We start from the raw sequence: 17,500 nt of genomic DNA on the forward strand, positions 1-17,500 counted from the left end.
TTTGGTGCCTTTAGTCTGAATCTAATGAGTCGAGTTGCCCATCCCTGCTGCAAAGCATGTGTTTTATTACAGAGCTATGTCCTCTAGCCCTCTTTCAGAGAGCTCAGAGCTGCTTAGATATGGTCTTCCCTGTGATCTACCATCCAGACAAAGCTTGGGGCCGGACCCACATACCTCTGCTTAAGCAGCAGAATTGCCTTCTGGAACTTGAACATTTACTCCAGTGCAATGACACCATTTGTGTAGATGGAACATTTGTGCACATTGCAGTGAGCTAAGAGAGATGCATTCTTGATTCTGTATTGATATTCTAGATCAGGGATGTCAAACTCATTTCATACAGGGGGCCAAAGTTATTAGCATTCATGGTGCCAATTGAGGGCCGGAAATGACATCACCAGAAGTGTCTTCTGCAGGACACACACAATTGTGTGTGTGTGTGTGTGTGTGTGGCTATAGTGTGTGATCCAGAGGAAAGGATTCTTGTGCAAGACCATTGTAAACTGTTGTGCATCTTCCCCTCGTGCCCAGTGTGTTAGTTTATGAAATATGTTTTAAAAAAACCTGCTGTTGAAAAGAACCCCAGTGTGCCTTTTCAACTCCTAGCTACTTGCTCCGAGAGGCAGGTTCTCTGGGATGTCCTCCCTCCCACGCTGCCAGGGCCAATGCTGACCTCCATTCTGATGTCATCTCTAATCTGTAATTGAAGGTGCTTGTTGGTGTTGAGCAAGGAGGCACCTTAAGACAACAAATGAGATTTAGCCCGATTTAAATTAAGGAATGCCACCCGCGGCACAGAAGCTAAAAGACGCCGAGAGATGGATGCAGGCGATAAACCAGGCATCGCTGTGAGATTTGACAGGGTGTAGTACTTGGGTTCCCTTGAGGATGTCACAGAGCCTGGAAAATAGCAGAGGCTTTTAACTGTGACCAAAGGGGCCAATACAGATTGAGAGATTTTGCATGTTTGTTCCATGTCAAACATTCTCGCTCTCCAACCTGCTTCTGTTCAAGTGGGATCATTTTGGTACAGTATAGCTTCATTCTTGGCCCTCTCTGACATGCTTCTTCCTACGCTTGGAAGAGATTTCTGGTTGTGCAGGCCAAATCCACCTCCTTTTATCTTCTTAAAAAGCACTCTTAAAACACACACACACACACACACACACACACACACACACACACCAGCATTCCTGTAAGGCATTGCCCAAGGCTGGCCTCTTCTGTGGTGACTTCCAGATATCAGTCTGTGCTGTAGAGTACAGGGGAAGGAGGCTTTTTAGATGCTTTATCCTAATGTCATAAGGCAGGGAAGTCAAACATAATGTCCGCAGGCCAAATGTGGCCCCCGGAAGCAATTTATCTGACCCCCTTTCTAATGGGGCTCTCCCAGCTTGATAATTGGCCTCTCTCATGTCTTGAAAATATAAACAAGATTTGCACACTTTCCCCTCCGTCATTTGCAGCTAATGAGTTTCTGTATGAGAACAGGGTGCGTATTTCTGACCATCAGCTCCTTAATGATGTCACTTCCTGCTTAATGATGTCACTTCTGGCCCCCAGCAGGCGCCACGAATGCTCACTTCGGTTCTCTATATGAAATGAGTTTGACATCCCTGTCATCAGGGGGTCAGTGGGCACATCTCTGGATGGCTTACTGAGTGATGCATGTCCAGTGTCTTCTGCCTGACATCTTGGAGAGCTGTTGGCTCTTGGTGTAGAGAAGGAAGTGCTGGGGGCGATGGAACAATTGTCTAATTCAATAGAGGACAGGTTTGTCTGATGTTTTGTCGCCTCGACACGGCGGTCTGTGCAACTGGGTGTAAAGTGCTTTGGAATGAGGGCAGTCTTCTTTCCACTGTGGACCACTACAAAATTATATTCATATTTTTCCCCTCTGTTATATAGCTCATCTAATTTATTTTTTTAAAAATGCATGACTCACCAGCCCCCAAGTCCACCTTCAGAAATAATAAGTTTTTTCCAAAGGGGGTGCATTTCCTTCTTCCTGTGCTTCCAGGACTTGTTTGGTCATAGGAAAAACTGAATTGACACACAAGTTGAATGGCTTGGAACTTCATTTTATCGTCATTAATTCAAGTAGAAGCAGCTGCGCAGGACTTTCCAGAAGGGTAAAAATCACTTGCAACAGCTTTTGCAAATCAAGGAAGGACAGTATTGTGTCCTAGAGCAGACCTACGTGGTAGATTGGCAAATGCATTGCCTAGGCTTGTGGATGTTGGGGGGGTGGGGGTTGGTGTGTAGGGAGGGATGTATCTATCTCTATAAAATAAATACATGCGCACACACACACACACACACACACACACACACACACACACACACAAATTGGTTTGACTTAGATGTAGATCTGGTCTCAGTTACTCATGCCCTAGTCGTCTTATCTCAGTTGAACTGTCTCAGTGCGCCTTACGTGAGGTTGCCTTTACAGGCAGTTTGGAAAAGACAACATGTGGTTGCCAGACACCAAAATATTGGTTGGTGCTTAGTGATCAGAGCCAGTGGCAGACCTGCCATTAAATGAATGGGGCAAATGCCCCGGTCGCGGAGCCACGCGCGCCTCTACGATGGCACGGAAGCCAGAAAACAGAAATTGTGATGCTTTCTTTTGCTTTAGAGCTCAATCTGAACTTGGCAGAGGCCAGAGACAGACATCTCTGACCTCTGCTCAACTCAGAGACCCCTCTTGAGGTGAGCCTAGTGACGCTTTCCTCGCCTCTGGAGGCGGTGCATGTAGAGGTGTGGTGCTGGGGGGGGGGAAGACCCAATTTGTGGATAAGTGAATCTGCGGATACGGGATCTGCAGATTTGGGGTCCTCACGATACTGTTTTTAGGTAATTTTCATGTGCACATTTTATTTTGTGACCTGTTGTAAGCTTTCACTTCTGTTTTGCTCCCACTGCCAGGAGTGGCTCTGAAGGAGATGGAGAAGGGCCACTAGCACACCGCGGTGAGCCTCCCTGCAAAACTTAGTGCTTTACACCCCCTCCGGCTATGCCACTTTCTTAAGCTGCAATCGTATGCGTATTACATAAGAACGTTAGAACAGCCCCACTGGATCAGGCCATAGGCCCATCTAGTCCAGCTTCCTGTATCTCACAGCGGCCCACCAAATGCCCCAGGGAGCACACCAGATAACAAGAGACCTGCAAGGCTTCCTGGGAATTGTAGTTAAGAACATAAGCACAGCCCCACTGGATCAGGCCATAGGCCCATCTAGTCCAGCTTCCTGTTTCTCACAGCGGCCCACCAAATCCCCAGGGAGCACACCAGAAAACAAGAGACCTGCATCCTGATGCCCTCCCTTGCATCTGACATAGCCCATTTCTAAAATCAGGAGGTTGCTTATACACATCATGGCTTGTAACCCATAATGAATTTTTCCTCCAGAAACTTGTCCAATCCCCTTTTAAAGGCATCTAAGCCAGATGCCGTCACCACATCCTGTGGCAAGGAATTCCACAGACCAACCACACGCTGAGTAAAGAACTTGGCTTACTCATAACTTACTCAGTTATCCAAGAGTGAGTCCCACTGAACACAGTGGAACTTATTTCTGAGTAAACATGCATAGGATTCCAATGTTAGTGCCAGAGCCACTGTGCTGCTCCAGAGGCTGAGTTAGAATGTCACATGCATGGCAAATCTTTATGTACCTGGGATTTTGTCAGTCTGTTGCCCACAGCTTGGGTTTAAAACAAAGGCTCTGTTTCTTGTAAAGCACAGTGACATTTGTTTTATAAAGTTTTTAATAAATCATATTTTAAAGAGCTCAGTTAACATGCACTTCCATTAACAACTGTGGCGGGTAGAAGATGCCAGGACAATTCTATCCATAGAAGAGGGTTCATTGCCAAGGAATAACAAGGCCTCAATTATGAGAAACTAGCAGGATCCAATATTGCAGCCGTCCGTCTCAAACTTGGAGGAGGGCCCTGGCTGTGGATTAGGAAAATGAGTGCTGCAAAGACCGATGCCTTTCTAAAAACAACAAACTCTGCGCCTTCTCGTACCTGTCTTGGCTCTTCTGAGCAGGAAAGAGTTTTGGCCTGTCTTGACTTTGCAGAGAAACGAGCAGCCTCAAAGAGGAACATGTTAAGCAGCGAGCTGCCCTATTGTCAGTGGCATTCCCAAGGGGGGGGGCACAGCACTAGTTTTTGCAGTGTGCCGCAATGTGCTGTGTAAGCTTCCCCTCCCCCTTGTCGTTGGAGTCATTTGGGGTGCATCAGCATCCCTGAACCCTGCAGGTTGGCCCAGGATAGGATTGGGCTGAAAATCTGATTTAGGCATACAGAAACCCTATTCACGTTTACTTTCTGCGTTACATGCATTACATTAATTTTATGTGTAATGCTATGTTTTTTGTTTAATGTGTATATAGCAGTATCTTTGATCTGTACTCCACGTTCTGAGGGGCTTGGTTTCTGCATGGACGTTTAAAATGAACACTCCTTCTTTGAAAATGCATCTGTTCATACAGGCAACTGTGTGTGTCTACCGTGTAACATGTGAATGGTGAAACCAGGGTTTAGTTGCTGTCCTGCTCTTCTCAATATTCTTCCTTCAATTCTGGGTAGAGCTGAATCAAGAATTGAAAGAACTTCTGGAGCAGTGCTCTGGGAGGCCCTGGGTCTCCTTCCGCAGAAATATATTGGAGAAAAAGGAAGGAAGTGGGTTTGCAAAAGAGGAAAGGGAGAAAAGGGAAGCAGAAAAGACTAAATGTTAAGAGATGGGCAAGACTTGCCATGGTTTGTTCACGATAATCAAAATGTGATTTAGACCACTGTTTCTCAAACTGTGGGACTTGAGACAATTTCAGGTGGGTCCCCATTCATTTCCATATTTTATTTTTAGTATATTAGACTTGATCCCGACATGGTATGTGACTGCATTTGGGAAGATCTGTACTTTTAACAGGCTACAATGTATATGCTTTTAACAATGATAGTGAGTGGGGCTTACTCTGGGTAAGCATGGATAGGATTGCAGCCTAGGGTTGTTAAAAATTTTTCCTGCTTGATGATGTCGCTTCCAGCTATGACACCACTTCCAGGATAACGACATCACTGCTGGTGGGTCCCGACAGATTGTCATTCTAAAAAGCGAGAACCACTGATTTAGATAATCATCTGAACTGGGTCTAAGTGGAAAAATCTGCACCAGATACAAAGATAGATAGGAGAGGAAAGCAACAAATTGTCATATGATGTTTGGCCTGCCTCATGTCTTGCAGAATGTACAGTCTTGCCCCTTTTGTCTTGGGTAGTATGGTGGTTGTAATGATGGGGACTTCAGGAAAAGCTGTTGGCTAGTAAGTGAGAATGGGTGATTAATAAAAAGTGGAGTGGAACAAGTGGGTGGTAATTGGATGCTGTTAGGACATCTGTTGTGGAACTGTTGTTCGATCTCATCTTCCATCCTTGGAGATACTTTTTTTTTCTTCTTCAAAAAACAGTACAGTCCGGGCAGTTTGACACGTAATTTTCCTTCTGGATTTCTGCTTTTGTTACTGAAGGTGGCATCTGCTTCTTGAATCTTCCTATACTGACGTCACACCGTAGAGTGTATTGAAACAGCTTGGGCTGCTTGTAGTTTAGGCAACTCAATTCAAACAGTTTTCCACGCTGATGTTGTTGTCCTTGCAAGGAGAAACTCTCTGTCTTTGTCCAAGAGGACAAGAAGTGCCACTTTATACGGTGGCCCCAGCTTGAGGGTTTTGATTCAGAACGGAATAAACAATAGTGGCATAGCCAGCGGGGGTACAAAGCACTAAGTTTTTCAGGGAGCCTCACCGTGGCGTGCAAGCAGCCCCTCCTGCACCCCTCCGGAGCCATTCGTTTTAGATTCGCCTCCGTTTTGCTCCCACCGCCGGGAATGCACCAAAGGGGAGGGTCCGTTTGCACGCCACGGCGAGGCTCCCTGCAAAACTTAGTGCTTTGTACCCCTTCTAGCTATGCCACTGATAAGAAAGCAAGGCTTAGCTTCTGCCCTCCCCACTTCACCATGTTAGAACACGAGTTGTCTTCTGTGTGCATGATCTACAGAGGACTGTGCCAGACCACAGCAATATTGATGTGACCATCCTGGGAAGGTTTCATACAAGTAGAGGGAACATCAGGATTATGGAAGCAAGCTTTTGCACATGTAGTCATTTACCCACTTGAAAAGATGCCGGATGAGTTTAGATAGTTCCTTGATTGCGCAGGTGCTCATTCATGCTTCACCTCTTTGTTCTCTTGTCCCCAGTGAGAATGTTCTCCAATACTGGCTCCTGCTGCCTTTGGTCTCTTCTTTAGGTGGAGGGTCGCTGAGCCTCCAAAAACCCGGGAACAGGACATGCAAGGAAAGCTTCAAGCCCATGAAAATTGCTGTCTAACAGTTCTGTGTTGTTCAGCCAGGGCAGTTCACCACACTCTCTAGTTTGAATACATCAGTATTACCAGAAAACCAAAATGGGAATGTGAGGAGGCAGGAGAGAAGGTCTGCTTGGACATGATGGAAGAAATGAGACCTGTTCTAGTTGACAGTGCTTCTAGTTAAACAGCAACCTGTTAATTCCAGCTGTGGGTGTAAAAGAGCTCTTTTGCCAGTCCAAAAACAGCACTTTCTTGATTTAATTTGGCATTTGTTGGTACTCACAGACATTTGACTTAAGTTTCTGAAACTCAAAAGAGTTTTAGGTTGCAGTCTTATGCATACTTACCAGGGTGGTGTAGTGGTTTGGGAGGTGGACTTAGACCTGGAAGATCCATGACGCTTCCTGGGTGACCTTGGGCCAGTCACTTTCTCTCAACCTCACCTACCTCACAGGGTTGTTGTGAAGACAAAAGGAGGGGAGCAGCTGTGTGCACTGTCCTGAGCTCTTTGAAGGAAGGGTGGTATAAAAATGTGAAAAATCAATAAATACTTACCTGGGAGTAAGGTCTGTTGAAATCAGTGGGGATTACTCCTGAGTAGGCATGCATAGGCTTGCTCTGCTAGACTCCCAGAATGGGTCTTTTATTGTGGAAAGACTGGAAATTCAGGAAAGCACATAATTATGCACTTAATTTCAAGCCTCGGTGCTGTAATTATATTCATGTGTATTGTCGCACTGTGGTCTCCAGTCTCTTTTCAGAAAAAGCATGTAGCATGTGCTTCCTATTATGGCAAGAGTCTAAAGGTAAGCACATGCTTAAGGGCATTATTGAATAATAATTAAAGAGTCCCAAATTTATTTCCCTTCAAAGGCACCTAGTGACTGCTGCTATTGAACAGTCACCTATGCCTCCCCCACCCCAAATAAATAGTTGAGAATCTTAGCATTCCATACAGGAATATGCTAGTATAAGGTATTATCACTTTTTTATGTTGAAAATATAGTTCCTGGGCTTTTGCGCACTCAGACACAACCCAGAAAGGAAGCATTTGTTTAATAGGTTGGTTTCTTGCGATCCAGAAGGATGCCATCCAGTGGCATACCTAGAGGGGGGTGCAAAGCGCAGGTTTTGCATGCAGCCTCACCGCAGTGTGCAAGGGGCCCCTCCTCTTCCCCATCAGAGCCATTCCAGGCAGTGGGAGCAAAATGGAGGCGTACGACTGGCTCCAAAGGGGACGGGCTGCTTACACAGGGCTGCTCCCTGAAAAACCTAGTACTTTGCAGCCCCTCTACCTATGCCACTGTCCCTTGCTAAAACACTGCATTGTCTTGCCAGTGTGGCCAACTTTTTATATGCACCACCAGACAGCTGTGCTTATGGTTTAATCTGTGTGTATCCAACTTCCTATAGAAGCGGCAGACAACAGGAAATCAAACCAATTCAGAATCAGTTCAGAAGTCTGCATACACAACACACTTAGGCCAGCAATTCGTGCTCGGCAATTCTGAAAATAGCATAAAGCAGTTTAAAGCAGCAGAAAAGGCTCTCGAATAAAACAAACAGCATTTACAAAACAGGGAAAGAGAGAAAGAGCACGCTGGATGGCACGAGGGGATTCAACAACCGTGGCATCACCTCCCAGAAAGTCCTGCACCCAGCAGAGTGAATGTCCAAGAAGGATTGGCTGGCAACCTTCAGTCTTGAAAGACTATGGTATAAGCCTACAGCACCCAGTATTCCCAGGCGGTCTCCCATCCAAGTACTAACCAGGCCTGACCCTGCTTAGCTTCCGAGATCAGACAAGATCGGGAGATAGTGTTCAGTATAGGGAGATGGTTGGCAACCTTCAGTCTCGAAAGACTGGTATAAGCCTACAGCACCCAGTATTCCCAGGCGGTCTCCCATCCAAGCAGGCCTGACCCTGCTTAGCTTCCAAGATCAGATGAGATCGGGCATGTGCAGGGTAACAGTTGCTGTAGAGTTGATCTTATCAGCTCTCCCCATTTCCACCACTCTGGATCACGGGTGAAAATGGGGGGATCTGTTCAGCAATTCTTTTAGGGGTCAAAGACAAACTTTTAAATAATTTTTGGAAGTATGGGCTTCACACAACTTTGTGTGTTAATGGTGGAGGTCTCAGGGTTCCTCCCCCTTCGTTGTTTCACACTGCAGGAGCTACAATAGTGCTTAAAGCATTGGTAATCATTCTGGAGGCTGGCTGTGTACCCAGATCACACTGGGAACAAGGCTACAACAAATGAATTGGATCTCCCCCCCCCCCCCCAAAAAAAAGCAAATGTCAGCAAATGAATGAATTTATTTAGATTTGGATCAGCACATTTAAGGACAGATGAAAGTGGAAGATCTCCTCCAAAGGTGCATGCGTATGGGGTGAAGGTGACCCTTAGGAGAAGTGGGTCCTGAGCTTTAAAGACTTGGTCAGGGCTTTAAAGGTTTGGAAATGTTAGCACAGCAATAGCAAAAGTCTCTCTTGAGGTTTCTTAATTGATTGCACAGAGCAGTGGCATAGCTAGAGGGGATGCAAAGCACTAAGTTTTGCAGGGAGCCTCACTATGGCATTCAAGTGACCCCTCCCCCTCCCCTTTGGGATCCATGGCAATGACTCTGGTTTGCTCCCCTTCCCAGAATGGCTTCGAAGGGGATGTGGAAGGTTCGCTTGCACACCATGGTGAGGCTCCCTGCAAAACTTAGTGCTTTGCCCCCCCTCTAGCTACGCCACTGGCATAGAGAGGCTTCCAAATCTTGAAATGAAGATGCCCCTTCCACCACCTGCTCTTCTCCCAGCACCCACGAAAAAGCACATCCCTTTAGCGAGGAATTAGGAAACCCATAATCAAGAGACTGCAGCCCTGTTTTGATGGGGGCAGGCAAAGGGAAATGTGATGTGGGCCCAGTTAACCTCCTCTTGGCTTTCATTTGCCCTCCAGTAAATCAGCCAGTGTTCTGTGTGGCTCTGGATGGTTTTCGTCTCTGGGCTTAAAAAAGCGAGCGGCAGGTATTTTGTGACGCAGGTTTTGCACAGTCATTGAACCGAACACACCTTAAACCAACAGAGAGGGTGAAAGGTGGCAGTGTCTCTTCGGCGCTCGAATATGTGTTTTTTAAGAAGCGGCAGCACCGTTCCTATAAAAGCACATTTTATACCCACTCTTTAAGAAGTTAAAGACTGGAGGGGTTGTCTCCACAAACTGAAACCACCCCCACCCCCCACCCTCTGAGCACCTCCTTTCAGCCAGGTCGCAAGTGTTTGCCTTGGCAAACGCTGTGGTGTCTGCTTGGCTGGCGCTAGGAATATTGCGCTGATGGAAGTCAGAACTCTCGATCCTTTTCCGTGGAGCTTCGAGCTTCGGTTTTTCTGCAAAGTAGAGTTCTGTCAACCACCTGCAACTGTCAAAACACCATGTGTGTGACAGACCCAGGAACGAGAGGATCTTCCCCATTCCGTTCCTTTGATGCATCTCTGGTTCGCCCAGCTCCTCGTCCCACTCCTCCTAAACTCCGGTTTAACGAAGATAATTTTGAACATTAGTTCCATTATTTGAACATGCATGGTTTCCTAGCTCCCAGTCCCTGCAGTTAGTCCTCATCTTCCCTCCCTCGCTTTACGTTGATGATTTGGATATATATGGCATTTATCTGTGGCAACTTCAGCAGTAGAACTCCTGGATGTGGCCATCATTCTGCCCGGTATCCCCTGGAATCATCATATGGCATCAATCTCAGTGGCATTCTGATTAAAACCAAAAAAGCCCCTCGCCCCAGGCACCAACTGGGGAGGGGGCATCTTTTTCCTGGTTGCTCCTTGGACCACTGCTTCATGAAGATGTCTAAGCTTGGCTATTCAGATTGCAGAATGGTTTGATCTTGGAAGCTCAGCAGGGTCAGGCCTGGTTAGTACTTGGATGGGAGACCACCTGGGAATAGCAGGTGCTGTAGGCTTATACCATGATCTCAGAAGCTAAGCAGGGTCAGGCCTGGTTAGTACTTGGATGGGAGACCGCCTGGGAATACCAGGTGCTGTAGGCTTATACCATGATCTCAGAAGCTAAGCAGAGTCAGGCCTGGTTAGTACTTGGATGGGAGACCGCCTGGGAATACCAGGTGCTGTAGGCTTATACCATGATCTCGGAAGCTAAGCAGGGTCAGGCCTGGTTAGTACTTGGATGGGAGACCGCCTGGGAATACCGGGTGCTGTAGGCTTATACCATAGTCTTTCGAGGCTGAAGGTTGCCAACCAGTGCAGCTCCATTGGTCATTGGGGGGAGGGGGACACGGGACAACTGGTTTTCAGAGGAGTCTTGACTCCTCTGAACACTGGACCTCCTTGGGGTACCTGTCTTTCTCTTTGCTTGCCATTTCTGTTCAATTTGGTCTCCATTTCCTCCATTGAACATTTCTCTATTCCTTCTTTTTTCCTCTCCACCCTTTTTATCCTGCCTCTTCTTGTCCACTCGTTCTTCTCCCCTTCTTCTCGGTATCTTCCAGCTGCTTTTATGGGCTGACACCCTCCCCAGCTGTCACTCGTTAGCTTGGAGTGGACACGTGGCTGATGATGTCATCCGCTATCACTCCACCCTTCAGCTAACTGGCAGCATTTCTTTGGGGTTTGGCTGGGTTCCATGCTCAGCCACGCACCATGCTGGGATAAAAGTGTAATGGATAAATAAGAATTAATAAATACCAGTTACGGAGGAGCAGCGGCAGAAGAGAGCAGCTTAGGGTCTTCTGGTCTCTGAAGAAAGACCAAATTCTTTTATGAGGGAATGAAACAGAGGTTGGAAGTCTTGAAATAGACAATCTTGGACCAGGCAGTCTGAAAGTAGAGGATTTGTGTGTACCTTATGGATGTCAGTGGCAACTGTCTGGTTTGCAGTGTTAATTGTCGTGTTCTGGGCTTGGCAATTGGGCACCTTGTACCTTACAGCACAAGCAATGTCCTGCCAGGATGTATTTGCTAACTAAATATTTGTGATCTGAATGTCGAACAAGTGTAATCCAGCACTTACCTTCCCTCTGAACCAGCCTTCAAGTGGAGCAAGAGACGGTTGTTCTTAATTAATAGTGCCGCAGGTCCATAGAGCTTAGGGCTGAGGATTGTTTAATTTCATTAGTATGAATCAAGGCAGTCTATGTCCCCTTGAAAGGCTGGTTGAACTTGAGATTTGCTACACAGCTCCTTCTGGACGTTGTAGCAGGTTCAGCCAAACTCACAAGAGTTCAGAAGGTGCAAAACTCCAGAACAATATCTCATATTTTTCATAATAATCATAATATCAATACTAGTTGAAGATTAGAATCATGAAAGATCTTTCCCTGCCTCCCCCAAAGGATTCTTCAACTCTGTTTCTTTTTTTAAGCGAGTGATAGTTTTTTTTACTACTTAAGAACGTAAGAAGAGCCCTGCTGGATCAGACCATCTGGTCCAGCTTCCTGTATCTCACGTCCACCAGATGCCCCTGGTAGCACTTGACAAGGTACCTGTATCCAGTTTCCATTCCTTTGCATCTGGCACTCAGAGATAGGTTACCTCTAAAACCTGGAAGTTGCATGAAGCCATCATAACTTGTGAGTTCATTCCTTAATGCCTTCTGTTAAACGGATACACTATATTTCCTGTAAAGGTTCTGCCCCAGTGCGTAGAACCCTTCTCTTGCACCTCCAGTGGCGATGATGTCATATATATCTGGCCAGTCCCACTACAGTGGCCCACCATCACCACAACTAACTACCTCATAGCTGAGTGGACACAATGTTCAGCAGTTTCCAACTGAGAGTCTTTGAGGTACTGCTTGTTTCATAAAAGGATCTTCAGCCCTTGGGCTTGAAGTGAGAAGAAGAAGGGGCCTTTTCTCCAGTTGTAAATATCTCTGCAGCAGTGTCTATGACCACCAAGAGTTTTCTGAAGAACCACCTCCACTTCCTCTGTTCCTAAAGCTTTGCCTACTCGCTAAAGAAACATCTCCACTCCTGTTAAATTCTTTAGATAGCTGAAACTCCTTGCAGACTCCTTTAGACTCCTTGCAGATAGACCACTAGCACATCAAGTCAAAGGCCAAACCTGAACTCCCTTCCCTGACATGCTAATTTCTATTATCCGGTCAGTTACTTTTTGTTGCAGATTCCAATTTTTCATACACTCACTCCCACTGACTAAAGTCCCGCTCCAAGGGGGCTATACCATGTGAAGTGTATTGATGCATGGTTCAGTTTTATTACTTTGCAGCTCTAGTTTCTTAAGGTCAGAACAAACACAGGAATTCAGGTGTGGTGTTACCAGTGCAGGTCAAAGCAGTAATACAATCTCTCCCTTACTGTGTAGCAATCGCTTACTCCGCTCTGTGCATCAGGATAGAGTTGGCTTTCTTCCCAATTGGCTTTTTACTGTGAATTCAGTCAAGGTCTACTTTGGTTTCTGCTTCATAATCAGTGGAATTGGTGCCTCTAGGACGGTCCCTCCTTCTTAGGTTCTCATACTTCAAGTGGTCACCTCAAAATTTCAGTGTCCTGGTGTTCGCAGACTTTTAGGGCACAATCCTAACTAACTTTCCAGCACTAGCCTAAGAGCAATGCAACTCCGAGGTAAGGGAATAAACATTGCCTTACCTTGAGGAGGCCTCCATTACTGCCCCCCAACTGCAGGATGCAGCACACGCCCCACTGACACAGCTATGCCAGTACCGGAAAGTTGGTTAGGATTGCGCCCTTAGTCATCTTTCCTCAGGAAGACTATGATTCATTGCACACCTACACAAAAGTAAGGGTTCGTCAATCAGCATGTTTTAAGAAATGCATCACATACCCTTGAGTTTTTGTTGGTTTGTTTTCAAAGTAGTACCCTGAAAGAGTTGAGAAACAGGGTGGAACCATGGATGGAAGATAGTAAAGTTGCCCTAGCACAGTTTTGATCCTGATCATCTCCCTGTGCACCATTTAAATTAAGAAAAAAGTTCCCCTTGAAAGCCAGTACTGTGGGTTCTGCTTATCCACGAGTTCGGAACCTGCAGATTTGGCCCAGTGTGGATTCCGAACCTGCATCTGGAGGGCCCACAGAGGTCAGGTGCGCAAAAGTTCAGAGGTCCACACCTCAGATGGCCCCTGAGAAGAACTTCCAGTTTGCCAAGAAACTAGAAGTGTCTCTCAGTCCCCTGGGAGGCTTTCTGATGAGCAAGGAGGTTGCACACGACCTCACCGTGCCTCAGAATACCTCCAGATGCAACCAGAGGTCCTCTGTGAACCCACCTGCAGATCTCAGTATCAGCAGGTTTGGTACCTGCGGGGGATCCAGGAATTGATCCTCTTGGATACTGAAGTCCAACCTGTATAAGGTCTCATTTTATTGCCCTTCCTGCGTTCTTTGAAAAACAACCAGGGCGCGCTACACATTTTGTACAGTTGTTTGACGTTTAGTTCCTTTGGATTCAGTAAGACTCTGCATAAAGTTGCTTAGGATTGTAGGTTTGTGTTGCAAGCAGAACAACTAGGATCAAGATACTAGGGAGAAACCCCATCAATTAAACTGCAGACCAAGATCACCGCTACCTGTGCAACAATTAATAAATGAAGTCATTGACTCTGTTATGTTTAATTTGGAGAAATATATTTTGATGCTCATGTACATTACAAATGCCTCCTTCCTGACTCTTTCTCCAGCAAAAAGGATGCTCAAACATTTACTTAAGGAAAGGAGAGGAGAGGCTCACAGGAGAAAAAGCTCACTAATAATCAAAACAGGTTACAATCCGGTGCATGCTTACCCGAGAGTAACCTCAATTAACACAGTGGATTTATTTCTGAGTAAACATGCATAGGATTGCATTGCCAGCCTCCTTAGGGTAGCATTTCAGTTCTTTGATTGCTGCTGAGATTCAACGTAGCCAAGTAGGTAAGAGTTTTTGGTTCAGACCAAATCCCCCTCAGCCGCGGGGTTTATTGGATGATCTTAGTCTAGTCACTGTCTCATCCTAACCTATTTCACAGGGGTGTTGGTGAGGATTCACTGGGGCATCTTTGGAAGGAGAGAGAAATAGATTGATTGATATAGAAATAAATATAGAGATAGAGTAAAATTGATAGGAGGTGCTCTGAAATGTTTTTTTTTTCCCCCCTCAGATTTCATTTTTTCCTAAGGAAGAAAAGTGTAGAAAGCAGCGTAATGTGTTTTTATTGCAATTTTTACATAAATTCTAATTATAAACTGTCATCTTTTAAAAAGTGTACTAGGTAGGCAATATAGGTAATATAGTGTCAACATATGCAACTTTTGTCATTACCCATGCACCCCCCACCCACTCCATTACGTACTTATTTATTTATTTATGCAGATTTCCCAGTTTATTGTTTTGCAGTTTTCAGGTTGCTTTCCAAAAATAAGAAGTCCAGAAAGAGGTGTTATGTGTTTTTATTTCGTTATCACCGGAAAAAAAACCCCACCTCTGATGATTGAGGTCTTTTTCTACCCTGAGGTGTGAAACGGGGAAGGAAAAAAAAGACTAGAAAATAAGTTTTGTGTCCAAGAGAGACACTTCCTTTCGTTCTTTCTTTAAAAAGAAAAATAACTTCTTCAACCTGGGCGCAGCTCCTTGCAAGCTGAAGGCTTGAAAATGGGATATTTAAACAAAGTCGGAGTGCCAAGATCAGACCTTACGTCAGGAGCATAGCAGCTCCCTCTCACCTCTTTTCTCACATGGCAAGAAAGCAGTCCATACATATGCCAGGAGGCGTATGGGTTGCCAACCTAATAATGCTTCTTGGCTATATGGAAGAGGAAAAAATGAGGGCATGATTCTAAGTGGACTGACTTGAACCTAAATATCCCAATGATTACTAAACTCCTGTCAGGAAGGAATGGTCCAAGAGCTGGACATTCAGAAGGTTCCAGTTTTTGTCCCCAGTCTGCACAGAGAAAAGGGTTTTGGGTTCAGCCATGGGAGAAACTTCTGCCTTTGACTGCAGACAACCACAGCTGACTTGCTTTGTCTTAAGGACTTTTTGAAAGAGTTAGCTGAAATGGCATAGCCATGATTAATTAATCAATCAATCTCTTTTTAAATGCATTTCAAAGGTAAGAGGAGCACAAGTGGATAATTGCACCTGGCACAAACCATCACAGCCTCGGGTTACTTTGCTTGAAAGAAGCCCAAAGGGGAAGTAACGGCAAGTTTACGTGACTTGGCGCTCGAAGCGAATGGTCCTCTGCCCCACGCAAGTCTTGCGAACAGAGATATGGGGGGCCCCAAACCTTCACCTCTCAGGACCACATCACTCTGTCTTGCTTTTGCGGTAGACCAGAGCAGGACAGATATAGAAAATGATGTCACATTTTGCACATAACTCTGAGAATGCAGTTGGACCTCATTATCCACAGGTGGTCCATTTGAGGACCCCCATTTGAGGGAGACCAAAACTCACAGATAATTGAATGCAACAGTGGGGTCCTTCTCTGTCTAGGAGGTTGTTTGAGGCCCAGGTCGGCCTTAGAAGGCACGTCTGGCTTTCGTGAAGTTTGGAAGTGCCTTTCTAAGACCTTGAAGAGTCCTTCTGAGGCCCGGGGAAGTGGTGCATGGCTTCCTTGGGCTTCAGAAAGCCCCTTGGAGTCAACTGGAAGTTGCTTCTGGTTGTGTCCAGGAGGTCAGGTGAGGCCGTCCAGTGCAGGGGTTTGAAATCCATGCTGTGTCAAATCTGTGGGTTCCAAACTGTGAAATTGCTGCCTCTTTAGTACTTCCAGTGCTGGTAGCTATTAGGACATTAGGAAAGTGGCTTGCAACTGCTATCACGCTCTGTTCTATGAAGCCACCAACCTCTTCGTGTCCCCTGGCAGCTATGTAATTGTGACGGTGAGCGAAAAGATGGATTTTTCACATATTGAGGGTCCTTTTTCTTTTTCTTTTTCCTTTCTCATTAGGCTGGAATGATAAGAACGGGTGAAGATGAATATTTCATTGAGCCGTTGGAGAAAGGGAAACAAATGGAAGAAGAGAGAGGGAGGATTCACATGGTCTACAGGAGGTCAGCAATTGCACAAGATCCAGTGGATATGCTCCCTGATATTCACAGTGAAGGTATAGCACATCTCTCTGCTCCATCCTACTGTCACAGTGAGCAATTCTCTTAAATCCATGTCTCTTCTTCTGAGAGAGAGACTCTGGCTGCAATCCAGTACACACTTTCCTGGGAGTAAGTCCCATTGACCTGAGTAGCCATGCAGAAGACTGCGCTGTAAGGCTGCAGCTACAATCCTGTGCACACTTACCAAGGAGTAACCCTCATAGCACTTAGGGACTTCTTAAACATGGATTGTGGTAGGGCAGCGCAATCCTATGCTTCCCGGTTCGTGCTGGAGCAGCGGCGCCAAAGCGGCTTCCACTGTATCCAGTAGGCCCTGGGAAGCCACTGGGAGTCTCCTTGGGGGAAGTGAACTTTTGTCGTCCCCCCCCCTCCCGAGGAAAGCCCCAACCCGGGCAAAGGGTCTCCTTGCATCTGCATCAGCTATTACCGCACAGAAACGGACGCTTCCGTGTCGGGCCTTCTGGCCTGACACAGAGTCTAGGATCTGGTGAGCAGGGCATTATGGCATCGAGTACCAGGGCTAGATCTCAGCCCCATGTTAGGTAGGTATAGGATTGGGTCTGTAGAAATGGAGTAGCGTTTTTAGGGTTTCTTTTTTATATATATTATATTGTAGTATATAATATACTATATTATACTACTATATTATATTATAATAAAGAATAATAATTGTTTTTGTGCTGTTCGGTCGCAATAGGTGATGGTGTGTTGTGCATGTTTTGCTTTGGTTGAGCAAAGGCTGTGACATTTAAGGCCTGATTAAAATCCAGAGTTGGAGGTTGGAGTCACCTAATGGTGGGAATCCGTGTTTGAGTATGGGTTCAAGCAGGGCTGAGTCCTGTATGTTGTCAGCGTCAACTATCATTGTCAGTGATAGTGCCATTTAGATTCTGTATCCCAGAACCTTAGGATGGATTGCATCTTTTTTTTGGAAATGCTGAAATGACAAGGAAAAAGTCATATAAAAGGCGGAATCACGGGGGATAGGTCTACCGTGTCATAGAATCTCAGTTGCCTGTCCCCAAGAGAACTC

General features: G+C 45.8%; 1 protein-coding gene across 1 annotated transcript in view; it reads left to right on the plus strand.

Annotated features, from left to right (window-relative positions):
* Positions 1-17,500, plus strand: part of ADAMTS3 (ADAM metallopeptidase with thrombospondin type 1 motif 3) — a 138,493-nt gene that overhangs the window by 22,982 nt on the left and 98,011 nt on the right. The window contains exon 4 of the mRNA XM_066632265.1: positions 16,304-16,460. Within this exon, the coding sequence (XP_066488362.1) occupies positions 16,304-16,460 (157 nt within the window). The remainder of the gene's footprint in view (positions 1-16,303; positions 16,461-17,500) is intronic.

Source organism: Tiliqua scincoides, chromosome 6 (assembly GCF_035046505.1).
Source record: "Tiliqua scincoides isolate rTilSci1 chromosome 6, rTilSci1.hap2, whole genome shotgun sequence".
Classification (NCBI taxonomy): domain Eukaryota; kingdom Metazoa; phylum Chordata; class Lepidosauria; order Squamata; family Scincidae; genus Tiliqua; species Tiliqua scincoides.